This window comes from Crotalus tigris, unplaced genomic scaffold, assembly GCF_016545835.1.
Source record: "Crotalus tigris isolate CLP2741 ecotype Arizona unplaced genomic scaffold, ASM1654583v1 scf7180000017733.2605024, whole genome shotgun sequence".
In the NCBI taxonomy this organism is placed as follows: domain Eukaryota; kingdom Metazoa; phylum Chordata; class Lepidosauria; order Squamata; family Viperidae; genus Crotalus; species Crotalus tigris.
In genome coordinates this window covers 986,784-1,001,326 of record NW_024096600.1, presented here as the reverse complement: position 1 = coordinate 1,001,326, position 14,543 = coordinate 986,784, and the positions used below count along the sequence as shown (strand labels likewise).

Sequence of the window (14,543 nt, the reverse complement as noted above, 5' to 3'; positions counted from 1 at the left end):
TGCCGGAGATCCACCCAGAAGCCCCAAGCGCGGAGGGCCATACCTCGCCAAAGAACCGCCGCCGGCCACCCCTGCGGCTCCCGCGGGATCTACCGCCCGCCGTCATCTCCCCGCCGCGGTTTTCAGCCGAAGCTTCGCAGCTCCCTCGTCGGTCGTCCTACTCCGGGTTTAACGGCCTTCGGTGAACGGTGAAGGCCTTGCGGGCGTATCCGGCCGGGTTTTGCTGCTGCGGGAAACGGAGGAGCGGGAAGAGGTCAGCCGCCCCGGCCGAAGTAAGCCGGACGAGGGCGACAGAACATGCGTGGGTGGGGGTGGATGGCCCAGACCGCGGGCGTCCTGCCAAATCCTGGAATTCTGCGCAGGAGACAAGGCGGAGAAGTAGAAGGAGCCGTAGCCGAGGGCAAGTTCAAGATGGGGGCCGGATAGCCGAGGCCTCCTGGTCGGATGCTGCAATGGCGATGGCTCTGTGAGCGAAGGACTAGAAGCCTTCCCTGATTCCTTAAAAGCGGAGAATGGAGTCCTAAAGTGCTAGAGATCCCAACCTTCTCCCAACCCACCCCGCTTTTGCCGCCTCCCACGCCGCCTGGCGCCCCTGCACGGCTCTCCTGCAGAAGTTCTGCAGGAAATACGGTGAGAGGGCCACAGTGCCTTGAGGAGGGGGAGGGTACTGGCACAGGGAGGGAAAGGGAAGGGATATTTCCAGCACAAGGATAAATGGATGGGGAAATGCCTTGGTAGGGAAGATGGTGTCTGTAGACCCTCCTCCTTGCCCCTCCCTGCTGCCCTGGTCTGGTTTTATCCAAAACGAATTAAGACTCGTTCTATTTTGGACTACCTCGTAGCTTCTTCTGGAACTCTTCCAAAATTAGTAACAGCTCTGTCCACACCAGTCCATCTGGAGCCCTTCCTCCAGACCCCCTTCTGCCCTGATTGGGCCAATACGTGTGCCACTGCACAAGGGCCAGCAAATGATGGCCATCTGGGTTCACTTAGAATTTGAACTTAGCTGCAGCATAGCTATGCAAGCCTGGGTCTCTGCTATCTGGCTATCTGCAAAACGCAGACTGATTGCTTGGGTGGTGTGCAAAGGACTGCAAGCTGTAAGGCGAGCTTTTCGTGGTTTGCGGAAGATAGATGCTGTCCAAGATTTACAGATAGCCCAGCGAAATCGAAATGTATGCAAATCGAAAAGATGCTTGTAAACCAACTCACAAAAGATCATTGCACTTTTGCATATCATCGGTGACTATAATTGCAGATATTAATACAAATAGTTCCACGATAAGGGAGATTGCTCACCTTTGATACTGTAAGGCACCCAGAGTCGCTTGATATAAATTTAATGTATTATTATTATTAACAACAACAACAACAACAACAACAACAACAACAACAACAACAATAATAATAATAATAATAATAATAATAATAATAATAATAATAATAATAAAAATAGAATTTCGCTTTATACTTACGCTGAAATACCCAGACCAATTTCTCTGGGCGGTAACGTCCCTGGATTCTGTTCAATTATTATTAAACCAATATCAGCTGTATTCTTTCCGATGAGTTGTAGGTGCTTTAAAAAATCGCTGGCCGTCCTTTAGAAAGATTCTAAATCAGGGTGGAAAACAGCCATCTTGCTAAAGACCCCCGCCGGCTCCAGACTTCCCTAATCGTTTCTCGGGGACACTCAACTTTAGTGCCCAGACTGTGTTTCTGCTAATCACTACACTGAGTCCTGGAACTCTTATCCTGAGCGGAGAGGCTGCAGGAGGAGAGAAACAGCGGCGGCCTTTTGTTTGGAAAACGAATTAAGCCAAACTATTAATGCTAGGGAAATGGAAAATGTCCCTTACCCCATTTCCACCACTGCCCCAAAATAAGGGCAGAAATATAGCGCCGGTTTGTTCAGCGGGGAGACGAGAAGGGGCGGAGGGAGGGATAGATAATTTTTCCTGTTTTTTTCTCTCTCTTTCGGTTCATAACTCACTCTACCTCCTGAAGCAAACTGACGGGAATTATTGTTCCAACCCGCCTTGGAAGCATAGTTTGAAGCAGGCACAATCTCCGTCGACGGAGGAACCGTTCCCAACAGATTTTATCTTAAATCAAGGATTTTTAAAGATCATACTCAGGAAAGGCGGGCCTAAGCAGATAAAGAAGGCGGCCGGAGCCTTGTTGGGGGAAATGCCTCCAATGCTTTGTGAAACGTCCACTACCCGCCTTGGCCCCGATGGACGATTTCTCTCCAAACGCGACCAAAGGCTAAGCCGACAGAGGGGAACTATCGTTGGCAGGCACCGGCCGGAACAAGCATCCGCAAAAAGACCGAATCCAGCCAGGCCTTCGCGCTCGTTGCTCAGAACTGCAGACAAGGAGGCGCGGAAGGACTCAGCGTCCCGCCAAGCCTCCTGTGTGTGTGTCTGTTGCGCGGACTGTCAAAAACCCTCCAACGGGCCTTTCCAACGGGTTGGACTCCCGCTCCATCAATCCCGGCCAGGACACACTTCAGGCTGACGGAAGCTATAGCTCTACCCACCTCTGAAGGCCGAGGCTGGGCTCCGTGTTTTAAATACTGCACAGCAAACCTCCGTTCCGCGGGAGTCTCCGTTCGGGCGGCGGCGGCGGCCTGGTCTTTCCTCCGCCGTTTCCCCGTCACCTTGCAGGAGAGCTCGGCTGCCCTTCGGCTTTCCAAGCCCCGGGGCGCCTTGGGAAACGAAGCAGCTTTCCAGATGGGGCTATGAGAAAACCCTAATGGCAAATCCCCGGTGCGTCGATCTTCCTTCTGACCGAGCGCCAGAAGGCGGGCTGCGGCTTTCGTTCCTCCTGCGATCTCCCTGAACACCAAGGCGGCGAAGCGGCGCTCTCTCGGCCTCCGGCTGGCCCGAATTTCCCATTCGGGGCTACGAATGAGACTGTTTTCCTCCATATTTTAGACCCTTGAAGGCCCTCGTTGGACTGAGGTCCTCCCGAGTGAACCTCGCCTTAAACCCCCGTTTTTCTCCTGGGAAAATACACAAATACTCTGAACTCAGACGAATGCGCGCCTTTTAAATTGGGTTGGCCTCTTGCTTCTGCGTTTTATTCATAAGCCGCCTTTTCCGATCAGGCACTTCGAGGATCTGTGGTCTGAATCTCACATTATCTTGTGAGCTCTCAAGCTTCCTCCTTCCGTTATATATTCACGATGGACAGTATTTAATATTTATTTGCTACGTATATGTAGGGGTGCGGGTCTATACATATGTTGTATATAGTATGTTTAGGTGTGCGTCATGTATGTGTTTCGCTTTGAGAGCGGGCAACTAAATTTCATTTTTGATGTGTGCCGTTCTGCCCACAGTAAAAAAATGACAATAAAGGTTTTCTTCTTCTTCTTCTTCTTCTTCTTCTTCTTCTTCTTCTTCTTCTTCTTCTTCTTCTTCTTCTTCTTCTTCTTCTTCTTCTTATTCTTATTATTCTTATTATTATTATTATTATTATTATTATTATTATTATTATTATTATTATTATTATTATTATTATTACCGGCACTAGATGTGGGGCAATACTTCAAAATACATTTCTTTGAAACGTCAACGAGTCGCTGCTGCGTATTTTGGAGGCGAGGTGGAACCCAGTTTATTCAACGAGGCAACGAATAAATTCTGTTCACCTTACTATAGTGATTGTATTCGGAAGCTGATGGTTGCATTCGCTTAAGACTCTGCGTCTCATTTTTCTCAGTAAAGTCCCTTTAATATCTACAGTTTTGACTTCCTTATCTTAACACGGACATTTCTCATTAAAAACTTCACTGCAAAGATTGCGAATCTTTAGTTGCATAGTTACTAAGCTACCGTAGTTAGTGATCTAAACAGAAAGATTCGCAGTACCAGGAGCGTCCTCGGGGTATAGCCAAAGAAGTCAAGATGGCGGCCACGGTGGTGGGACGAACATAGAAAAACAGGCGGAGCTTGTATGGCACCACTGTGACTGCCACCTCGACTTTTTTTTTTGAAGATGCCCCACGGACAATTCCCCCCCCCCCACGGCAGCTAACTTCCTAGATTTCTTAGCCGGAGGGAGAAGCGCTGGGCGGAAGCGGTATGTGCTTCCCAGCTGAACAAAGGAACGGGGAAAGATAAGCCTGGCTGATGACAGCCCTCGTAGAAAAAGACTTCCCACCTTGAGGGTTTGAATTAGGCACAGCCCCACGCCCGCGTGCCCCAGTCTAACAATGATAACTTACAGCCAAGTCACCTGTTCTCCCTTCGGGGGTGGAGGTGGGGTGGGGGGGAAGCCCTGCGGGACACGCGGATCTCTGAAATGGAAATCCGGAGGGTACTTCAGTCCCTCCTGCAGACTTTCGGCATTAAAGGCTAATCGAGATTAACAAAACACAATTCTTTCTTTTCGTCCAAATGTATTTATCTGGGTTGCTGCACTATGGAGGGGGGAAGGGGGACATTGCCCAAAGCAGGGGTAGTCAACCTTGGCTCTTTTATGACTCATGGACTTCAACTCCCAGAATTCCTGAGCCAGCTTAGCTGGCTCAGGAATTCTGGGAATTGAAGTCCACGAGTCATAAAAGAGCCAAGGTTGACTACCCCTGGCCTAAAGTAAAGCGTTTCTACAAGTCTCAATTACATGCACGAGAAATATCAGTGGGACAGTAGGGGGGGGGCTCCCCTCGACACCAATAGGACTTCAGAACGCTTCAGCGACGCTAATTCCTGCGCTGGCTTATCCAGAGCCCAAAATGGGGATGACTCCTTTGAAGAGGACCAGGTGATTTCTCTCCTTCCTATGGTTACATCCCAAAGTCCAGTATATTTGGGAGTTGGGGGGAGACAGAAAAATAACGAAAAATAAATTTAGCATGGCGAAAAGCCCCAGGGTTGCCACAAAACAACTTCAAGGCCCAAACCCAGCCAGGGACGTTTACCTTTTGCCAATGAGAAGCTCCGAGCAAGTCCGTAACAGGTCAACCCGTTCAGATCCTTTCCCCCAGCAATAAGGAATCAGAAACACGCTGTCAAATTGAACTGACAGTAGAGTGCCTGTAGGAGAAAGAGAGATAGCCAGGTAAATAAATAGAGCCTGCTTCCTAACTGCTTTAAAAGGAAAAAAAACTGGCCGAAGAACTGAAAACAAATCGTCCCGTATCTGCCGGTCGCAGAAGTTCTGTCGCAATTTCATTTTAGCAGCGGCGGCTCCGTACTTCAAATCATTTATCAAATAAATCACGGCCATTGTTTTTCAAACCGGAAGGCCGGGAATCTCTGCACGTTTGAATGCGGCCAGTGCATTTTCGGAGAAGAAGGTTCCTCTGCTTTTCGGTGGCGTTCAGAGAGAGAGGCAAACAGAAACCACCTTTGTGGGTCTGTTCGGAGGGTAAGGGGCTCCGGCAGCCAGAGGGCCAGCTGGAAGGAGGGGAGAAAATTTCCGAGAGCGTGACTTGTTTTATAAATAGAAGGTGGTTTTGTGCGTTTTCCTGTGTGTAAATGAAGAAAAGAGGGCTTGGCGTTATTTCTTCCTTCTTTCCAGTTCTCTGTCTACTGTGCACGTGCGTGGTATGCGCGTGCTTTTTAGGTGCGATAAATATGTAGGTGCTCATTTGTTATTTTCTCGTGTGCAGGTGCCCACCAGGCTCGCTGTCTCTTCCTTCCTCTCTTTCTGATACACACACACACACACACACACACACACACACACACCATCAGCCCGAAAATGGGCCTGTCTTCAAATATTTTTTTTTCTGATTTACATAAAAACAATATATTATCCATCGTATCGCTGGGGGGGGGGCGGGAAAGGAAGTTTCCCTGTTTCTACTTCACTATAACCTCATTTAATTCACCGAGGTTTTCTTCGGACTGGATCAACCAGCCTTCCGTTTCAAGCAAAGCGTAAAACGAAAACAGTCCAGCTTCCACTGACGCCTTCGCGCTTTTGGAAAACTCCTTGGCGTGCTGCTGCTGTTCCTCTTTTAAGGAAAACTCTGGTCGCTGGTTTCTACGTAGCCATCTCTGCTGAGAACAAATTTCCAATGGAGTCAGTGGCATGCGTCCTACTGCAAAAGCCGTATAAACGAGCAAAAGAATTATATATCACAGGGCTCGGCCCATCTCAGCTGGCAGAGCTTTGATACTGATCAGCTTAGAATGCCCCCGTTTTCTTTCCAGTGTTTTTTTTTAATTTTATTCAAATACAAATAATACAAACATAACACATATAAATCTAAATAAAAAAACAGTATAAAAATGCAAATACTACAGTGCACCCACACCGCTGGAGGCCATTTTTATTACCTATATTTCTTATATAACAACAATATACAATATATTTCAATTGTGCCTTTATCCCCTCCAAAACAGCATGTATTCTTGAGTATGTGTCGTATTGAAAAAGCCGTGCAAAAGAATTATATATCACACAGGGCTCGGCCCATCTCGGCTGGCTTGACCGCCGTCAGAGCTTTGATACTGATCGGCTTAGATTAGAATGCCCCTGTTTTCCTTTCCAGTGGTTTTTGTTTTTTTTCTCGACAGGGCTGCCGAGGCAGGCAAATTTCAAATTTCCAGACAAGGAAGACGTTCACGCTCCCTTTCACTGGCTTGGCCGATTCTTTCAATTAGGACAGAATCCTTCGTTAAGGGTCCGTTTCTGGAAAGGAGTTTCCAAGTAGGGAGCTATACCACACTTTGCCCAGCAGATGGCACTATGGTTCCATTCATTGCTCCCGCAGAACCCAGTCCTCAAACCAAACCGCGACGTCGCCTTTGTTTTACTGCATCTCGGGGAATTGCCCACAAGCAGTAATTACAGGAAATGCGCGGCTTCGCAACCGGGTGGCTATTTTTAGCTTGGGGGGAGGGGGGGAAAAGAGGGCCGTGAGGTGTTGCACACAAAACTCGGGACTTCTCGAGATAAATTCGACCTCGACCGGATTTCAAACCCTAACAACTGTGGTTTTAAGAATCGAACAATGGAAGGAAAGATGGAGAGAATTGGCGCGGGGGGAGGGGGTGGGGATGTTCCCGTAGCTCTTCCATTTGCTCTTCCGGCTGGCGCCCCCGTTGCATTTTATGCCAGGAATAGTCGTGGGGGGGGGATATCGTGGGGGGGGGGTTAAGGCAGCCAAGGCAACTGGTGGAGCGGCCTTCCCTTTCTTTCCGCAGCTTCAGCTTCAGTCCAGGCCGGAGAAGAGCTGAGCAGCCGCCTTGCTCCTTTGGCTCTTCCCGCTTTCGTTCCTTTTCTCCGGAAAGAGAAGGGCGGCTGCGGGAGACGTTGGGCTGCGGTTTGACGCGCTGCCGGTTCAAAGTCCCTTTCGACCACGGAATCGTTCTTCTTCTTCTTCTTCTTCTTCTTCTTCTTCTTCTTCTTCTTCTTCTTCTTCTTCTTCTTCTTCTTCTTCTTCTTCTTCTTCTTCTTCTTCTTCTTCTTCTTCTTCTTCTTCTTCTTCTTCTTCTTCTTCTTCTTCGTCTTCTTCTTCTTCTTCTTCTTCTTCTTCTTCTTCTTCTTCTTCTTCTTCTTATTCTTCTTCTTCTTCTTCTTCTTCTTCTTCTTCTTCTTCTTCTTCTTCTTCTTCTTCTTCTTCTTCTTCTTCTTCTTCTTCTCCTTCTCCTCCTCCTCCTCCTCCTCCTCCTCCTCCTCCTCCTCGTCTCTTGGGAACCTTTGCAAGTACAGTATCTTAAATAACTTCTGTTATTTCTCAGTGAACTGAGAAATATGTTATGTTCACAGTTTCAGTGAATCTTTGGGCCAAGTGCGCCCCTCCCTTCTCTGCAGGAGTAAAAAAAAAAAAAAGAGAGATCAGGGGAGTATTCCGCAAAATGAAAGTAAGAGTCGGGGGAGCTTCGTTCTACATAGCTGTGGTCAGAGTTAACCAAAGCGTTGAGGAGAGACGGGGGGGGGGGGGGAGAGAGAGAGAGAGAGAGAGAGAGAAGGAGGGAGGAAGAGAAAAAGAGAAGGATGGAGGGAGGGAGGGAAGGATATATATATATATTATTCTGTGTTTAGAAGACAAATTAGAAAGCTGTTGTCAAAAGCCATAGCTTTGGACTGTGTAAAAAAGATCATAATATATTTCAGAAGGCTGAGAAGGGTAGCTAGCGTGGAGAAACAAAACCATAATTGTGCTGCTTCTTACTTTCCCCAATATTTATCCAGACATTAATTCTTACCGCTGGTATGGAGTTGATCCAACCAAAATAAGCCTTGAAAGAAAGCTCCTAATGAAACTCAGCTGAATCCCTGAAATACATTATTTTATTTTCTGCGATCGTAATATTTATTATATGCGTTAATAGGAATATAACAAGAGGGATAATAAAACGCGCTATATTATAATCATCCTTTATTTGTTCTTTCCTCCTCTGTTATGTTTTTAATCAATGTGTTAAATTCAGTTCTCTTTGTGCTTATTTGTACAGCTACCATCGCGGTTCTTGTTTTTATTCTTCAGGCTTTCCTATGGCCCCTGGAGGCTTTTCGGGAACCTAACCTTTTAATGTGTGTATTTTTACACTGAAGGAGAAACATTTCAATCTAGGGAAGAAGCAGAGTTGAAGAAAGGATGAACAGCAAATCCAGGATCCATTAGGACAGATCGTTCATCTACTTTCTAAAGAGGACGGTTGGGAAGACCAAAGGAGAGAATATTGGCCAGATTCTCACACTCCCAAACTAGGAGAGACTCCTAGAATATGCTGGAATCGTCATTGTGAGCCCACCAAGCTAGGAACAAGGAGTTGAAATCCATGGCTGGAGTCAGTTTAATGTTTATTTAAAGGAAAGTTGAAAACAGAATCTCTTTAGCGCTCATTTCTTTCAATTGGCTTTAAAGAGTTGGAGGAATTGCCACCTCCCAGCTTTATCCATGTATGAGTTTTGAGCGTCCGGGCAGAGATCATTTTTATTTCTCTTTATCCTGTTTTTATTATTTTTATAGATAACTCAGGGTGACTAATTCTAATACCCAATACTCTTTCCTCCTCCCAGTTTACACACGATGCCTCCTGTGAAGAGGGTTGGACTGAGAGGGACAGTAGTTTTGATGTATTTATTGTTAAATTTATATACCGCCCATCTTGTTCAGAGTGACTAATACTAAAAGATGCGCCTGTCTTCTCGGAAGCAGAAGTGGGACTCCACTGAATACACTTTATTTTTACTCTGAGTAAAATGTGTGAAAGCTCTAGAGCCCTAGCACCTTCTTTGAACCGGTGGAAAATAGTTTTTAGTTACCACCCTAACTTTGTATGTTGCTTCCCCCCTCCACTCCCCCAAACTTTAAGTCTAAGGGAAAACTTGTTAAGAAGTTACTATGTTGCCAGAGCGGTGAAAAGAAAAGGAAGGAAACCAGCAATTAAATCAGTTTCCTTGTTTGAAAAAGCACAGCAATATTTGCATGAAAAGAGTGATTAGGACAAAGCCCTATTTTTTAAGCGTATATTTCAGTAGTAGAGTCCATACTTGCTGCATCCAGAGTTCACTTGTGCCTCTGTTCTGGTAGGTGAGGACCGGCTGGAGCCCAGAGGGCCAGGTTTTGTCTGCCCTGAGTGTTTTCTTCCCTAGCAGGGTCAGGACAGTGAGTTCATCTTGAGGGCATCAGGTCCTGAGCCTTGCTAGCTCATTGGCATAGCAGCAACAAGATTTTCACTAGGCATCTGTCAATAGGTCAATGCCCTCCTCTGAACTTGGCTAATGAGATCGGTGGCATATAAATTTAATAAATAAATAAACAACAACATAGAACGAGGACTCTCAGGCTTTTCCATTCCTTCCAGGAAAATGGACCGCCACTGCCAGGCCAGAGAGTATGCTATGCCCCTCCAATTAAGGACTTAAGAAGCTTCAAGCTGAGTTTAGTTAGTTAAGTACAGAGAAGAGTACAGAGAAGAGCAACAAAGATGGTTAGGGAACTGGAGGCTAAAACATGAGGAATGGTTGCTGGAATTGGGTACGTCTAGTTTAGTTTAATGAAGAGAAGGACGAGGGGGGACATGATAGCAGTGTTCCAATATCTCAGGGGCTGCCACAAAGAAGAGGGAGTCAAGCCATTCTCCAAAGCGCCTGAGGGCAGGACAAGAAGCAAAGGATGGAAACTAATCAAGGAGAGAAGCAACCTGGAACTAAGGAGAAACTTCCTGACAGTTAGAACAATTAAGCAATGGAGCAACCTGCCTCCAGAAGCGGTGAATGCTCCAACACTGGAAGTTTTTAAGAAGAGTCTGGACAGCCATCTGTCTGAAATGGTGTAGGGTTTCCTGCCTGAGCAGCAGGTTGGACTCGATGACCTCCAAGGTCCGTCCCAACTTTTTATTATTATGGATCATCGCACAGTCAGCCAGATGTTCAGACTGGATTTGGCATTTTGTCTACCTATCGAGTCCGATGGAAGCAGTTCCTAGTAAGGTCGCCTTTTGCAATTGACTAATAGCGAATTTGTCAATGCCAATGGTGTTCAAGTGGTGCTCCGGTTGTTTTGGGATTTCACCCAAGGAGGCTATTACTATTGGTACTACCCTTGCTTGCTTTTGCCACAGTCTTTTATTTCTATTTGTAGGTCTTTGTATTTTGTTATCTTCTCTAGTTCTTTCTCATCTATTCTGCTGTCTCCAGGCACTGCCACGTCCATTATTATTATTATTATTATTGTTATTATTATTATTATTATTATTATTATTATAGGTTGTGTGCATGCAATTGCTGGGCAAGATGCTCTCCTTTGAAGAAGGGCAGCTCCTTGTTCGGATGTCTTGAATCTGGAGCTAAGGACTTCCCTTTCCATCTGGAACAAGCTGTCACCATCTCCTAATGCAATAAAGAGCACCCTCAGAGAAGATATGCAAGCGAAATAAAACACCAGCTCTTAGGACCACTTAATCAAGTCTCTTCTTGTAGCTGTTTAGCATTTATTGCTTCTTTCGCTAACACCCGTTTCACTTAGTAACAAAAGCTATCAGTGGCGTTCAACCTTTTGGACAATTTTTTTTCCAGTGCCCAGAAGGGTGAATGAAGGCAACTGTGATTGTGATGAAGATAACAGGGCATACAATATTTATATTAAAATACACATTGATTTATACACATCTTTATATAGCTAAACATATAGGCACAATTGGCTTTAAACCTTTGATATTCCATGCCACTGGTTTAGAATGAATCTCAGTGGGACCAGGGCTGGAGAAGGTTGTTGTCAGGGCCAAGATCCCATTGACGTAGGCTCCATTACAGACATGAGATTGGTCGCAAATGGGGGTAAGGGGCTCCACTGATTTAAGCCATGGCATCTCAGTCAGAGAAACAGGACCACAGTTGTTCTATCCTGATCATTATTAAATTGGGAGGGTGGACCAGAGGAAAGAATACAGGCACAGCCATCTAAGTACATATGTTTGTGTGCTCACACACCTCTCTCACACAATCCTACAAACACACTTTATCACCTGAATGTTCTTAGCCTGATAGCCACTGAAAAGCGTGCGACTTAAGACTCTCTACCTACACTGCCCTTTGGGATGAGGTGTGTGTGTGTGTGTGTGTGTGTGTGTGTGTGTGTTTTTGAGGGAGACAAGAAAAACAAAAGAAAAAAAAAGCCTAAAAAAAGTATAGCGATGGAGAAAAACTAAGGAATTAAACCAGAGCATTAAAAACTTGCAGCGTTCCATTAAATCCAGAAATTGCAAAGAGGTTATCAAAAGCGCTTCCCCAAAATCTGCCCCTTAGCACAAGGAGATATTAAATATATTTCAAGTCTTTCCAAGAGTCGTTTACGCTCGCTCCCAAACTTCCCTGTAGCCTCAGATCAAGTAACGGTGTCCTTCAGTTTGGAGACGATTTTCTTGTCTTTGACTCGGCGGTTCTGGAACCAGATGGTGACCTGCCTTTCAGAGAGGTTGGTGGCTGCTGAAATCCGCCTCCGCTTGTCCTTGTTAATGAATTTATTCAGGGCGTATTCGCTCTCCAGCTCCTTCAGCTGCAGCTTCGTGTAAGGCACCCGCTTCTTCCGCCCACGCCGGTACACGCACAGGTCTGGCTGGTTTAGTGCAACTTCCCCTGTCGGAGAAGAAGGGCAACAAGTGAGCAACCAGGAAAGGGGACGTTTTCCCCTGTGGTAGCCGAGAACCCAGAGTGCCACAAAGGGAATTAGTTCCAGCGCTTTGGCCCTCTCCTCTCCTTCCCCCTTGGAGGTCTCCGGGCAGATGTTCCAGGCAAGCGGCAAGCGTGCCAGCAAGGAATAGCTGCCTGGCATATGTTACAGCATGTTCTGGGATAATTTCTGTGCAGCCCCCAGGAATAAAACTGCAGGTTCCTGAAGGCTGTCGACCCAGTTTTATTAAGAATGGCTGATCTTTCTCTCTCCCCCCCCCCTCCATACTTTCACACCTGTTTTGATTGGGAAAGAATAGCTGCAGAGACTGGGAGCATCCTCGCCCCCTCTCCCTCTCCACCCCAAGAATAAATCCAGGAGAATAAGCTTAGGGTAACCTAAAAGTGTTTTTTTTTTTTCAAAAGACAACTGGACTCCCCCCCCCCTCTTCTTGAAGATTTTTCGTTTCTCATCCACGAAGTTTCTACAGTTCTTTAGGCTTCTTGGATGAGAAGCGAAATGTCAAGGAAAAACAAAGTCAAGGTGCCTTTTGGAAAAAAAAAAAACACTTTTGGGACAACCTGGAAGACACAGAATCTCCATAGAAGCTTAGGGTAACTTCAGTGAACACCAGTGCAGGATCAGGCCACAGTGCTCTAGTCCTGTTCCAGACCTAAGTTTAAATAACTACCCGAACTAGAGTGGGTCTGGCTCTGGGGGAGAAGCATTCAGTTCCTTCTTAGTTATTTATCCCCTCCTGCGATTATTTTATTTCGCTGTAATTTAGGAACACTCTAACACCACAATCGTTAGGGGGGAAACGAACCAAGGACTATAGGGGACCAGGCTGGCATCTGTTTTAGGCCTGGATGAACATTTCCACCAGCTCGAGAGAGCAGAGAGAGTCTTTGCAGATTTTGGGCAGGCAGCCATTGCTTCTTGGGCCTTCTGCCCTAAGCGCAATGGAGAACACTTTAGCACCTAGTTTTGAAGTCCTTCAGGAGAGGCGAATAGTGAAAGCAACACAATCCGAAGCTGGCTGATGTGTGAACCAACCAACCTTCCTTCCTTCCTTCCTTCCTTCCTTCCTTCCTTCCTTCCTTCCTTCCTTCCTTCCTTCCTTCCTTCCTTCCATCCATCCATCCATCCATCCATCCTTTCCTTCCATCCATCCCTTCCTTCCTTCCTTCTCTCCCAAACGTGCAAGACAGCCTTCTCTCCTCCGGAGCCCTTCAGAGCTCAGACTACCATTCCCATCATCCCTGGACATTAATAGGCTTGGTCGTCCCTAGGATCAGGAGGCCACCAGACAAAGGAAGGCCCAGCAAAGGTCAAGGGCTCCTCAAACCGCGGCCCTGCCTCGACTTTTCCCGGGAACCCCAAGGCTTCTGCCCGGCTGCCGGGGCGCGCCTACCTGGGAAGGAAGACTTCCAGAAGTGGGAGCTCGGGGCCTGGTCCTTGGGGCAGTACACCTGTCCGTTCCAGCCGTTGGCCAAAGTCCAAGACTGGTAGCCCTCCATGGAGATGTAGGTCTCGTGCCTGGGTTCCCCCGGAGGTGCCGCCGGTCCGAAACTAGAGACCACGTCCAGGTAGCCGGGGGGCACGTGCTGGTAAGGGCCGGCGGCGGCCGCGTAGCTCTGGTAGAAGGAGACCTCCTTGGCCCGCGAGGAAGCGTCGCCGCCGCCCGAGGTCGCGGGGCCGCCCCCCAAGCCGGCCACGTCCATGTACTTCTCCGCCGGGAAGGCGCCGTGCGGGGCCGCCTTCAGGGCCGCGTTCTGCTGGAGCCCCACGCCGTGCGCCATGCGGCAGCTGTAGTAGCCGTGGCCGAAGGGCGGGTAGCCCGGAGGGTAGCCCAGGGCGGCGGCGGCGGCAGCGGCCGTCGTGGCCGAGGACGGTGCCGCAATCGGAGGTCCGGCGGCGCAGTCCTTCGACGAGGACGCCGCCTCGGAGGAGGAAGATGCGGAGCGCGCCGCGGTCCCCGGGCCGGAGCGCTCGTAGAGGAAACCCGGCCGCGTCGAAGCCGGCGGCGGCGACGACCCGAAGACGGGAGGGGAGAGAAAGCTTCGGCTCTGCGAGCAGCCCCCGCCGCCCGCCCCGGGCTCTCCGCGCAGCGCTTCCATCTCCCCGAGCGCCAGCCGCTCGGCTCAGGCTTCCCGCGCGAAGCAGCCCCGCTCCAGCTGCCTCCGTCGCCGCTGCCGCTGCCGCTGCCGGTCCTCTTCCTCCCCGGCTTGGCCCTCCGGGGAAGGCCTGCGGGCGCTCATGGCGGGCGGGTGGGACGGGACGCGGAGCGACGGAGCGGCAGAGCGGCGGCCTCCCTCTCCGAGCGCCCGGGATGGTTTATAAAAACCAAGGCCACGCTGGGAGGGGGGGAGCGTCGCACCCGGCCGTCCAAGGAGCTCGTCCGGGGCCTCATTGGTCAGGCGGCGCACGTGTCCCTCTCTGCGGGGCGAAGGAGGGGGGA

At 48.5% G+C, this 14,543-nt stretch overlaps 1 protein-coding gene across 1 annotated transcript; it reads right to left on the bottom strand.

Moving 5' to 3' along the window:
- Positions 1-10,898: 10,898 nt before the first annotated feature.
- HOXD13 (homeobox D13) lies at positions 10,899-14,321 on the bottom strand. Its single transcript, XM_039339298.1, has 2 exons — positions 13,497-14,321; positions 10,899-12,048 (listed from the first exon to the last, which is right to left on the bottom strand). Exons 1-2 carry the CDS (start codon positions 14,200-14,202, stop codon positions 11,798-11,800), a joined length of 957 nt encoding a protein of 318 aa, XP_039195232.1. The 5' UTR covers positions 14,203-14,321; the 3' UTR covers positions 10,899-11,797.
- Positions 14,322-14,543: the final 222 nt, after the last annotated feature.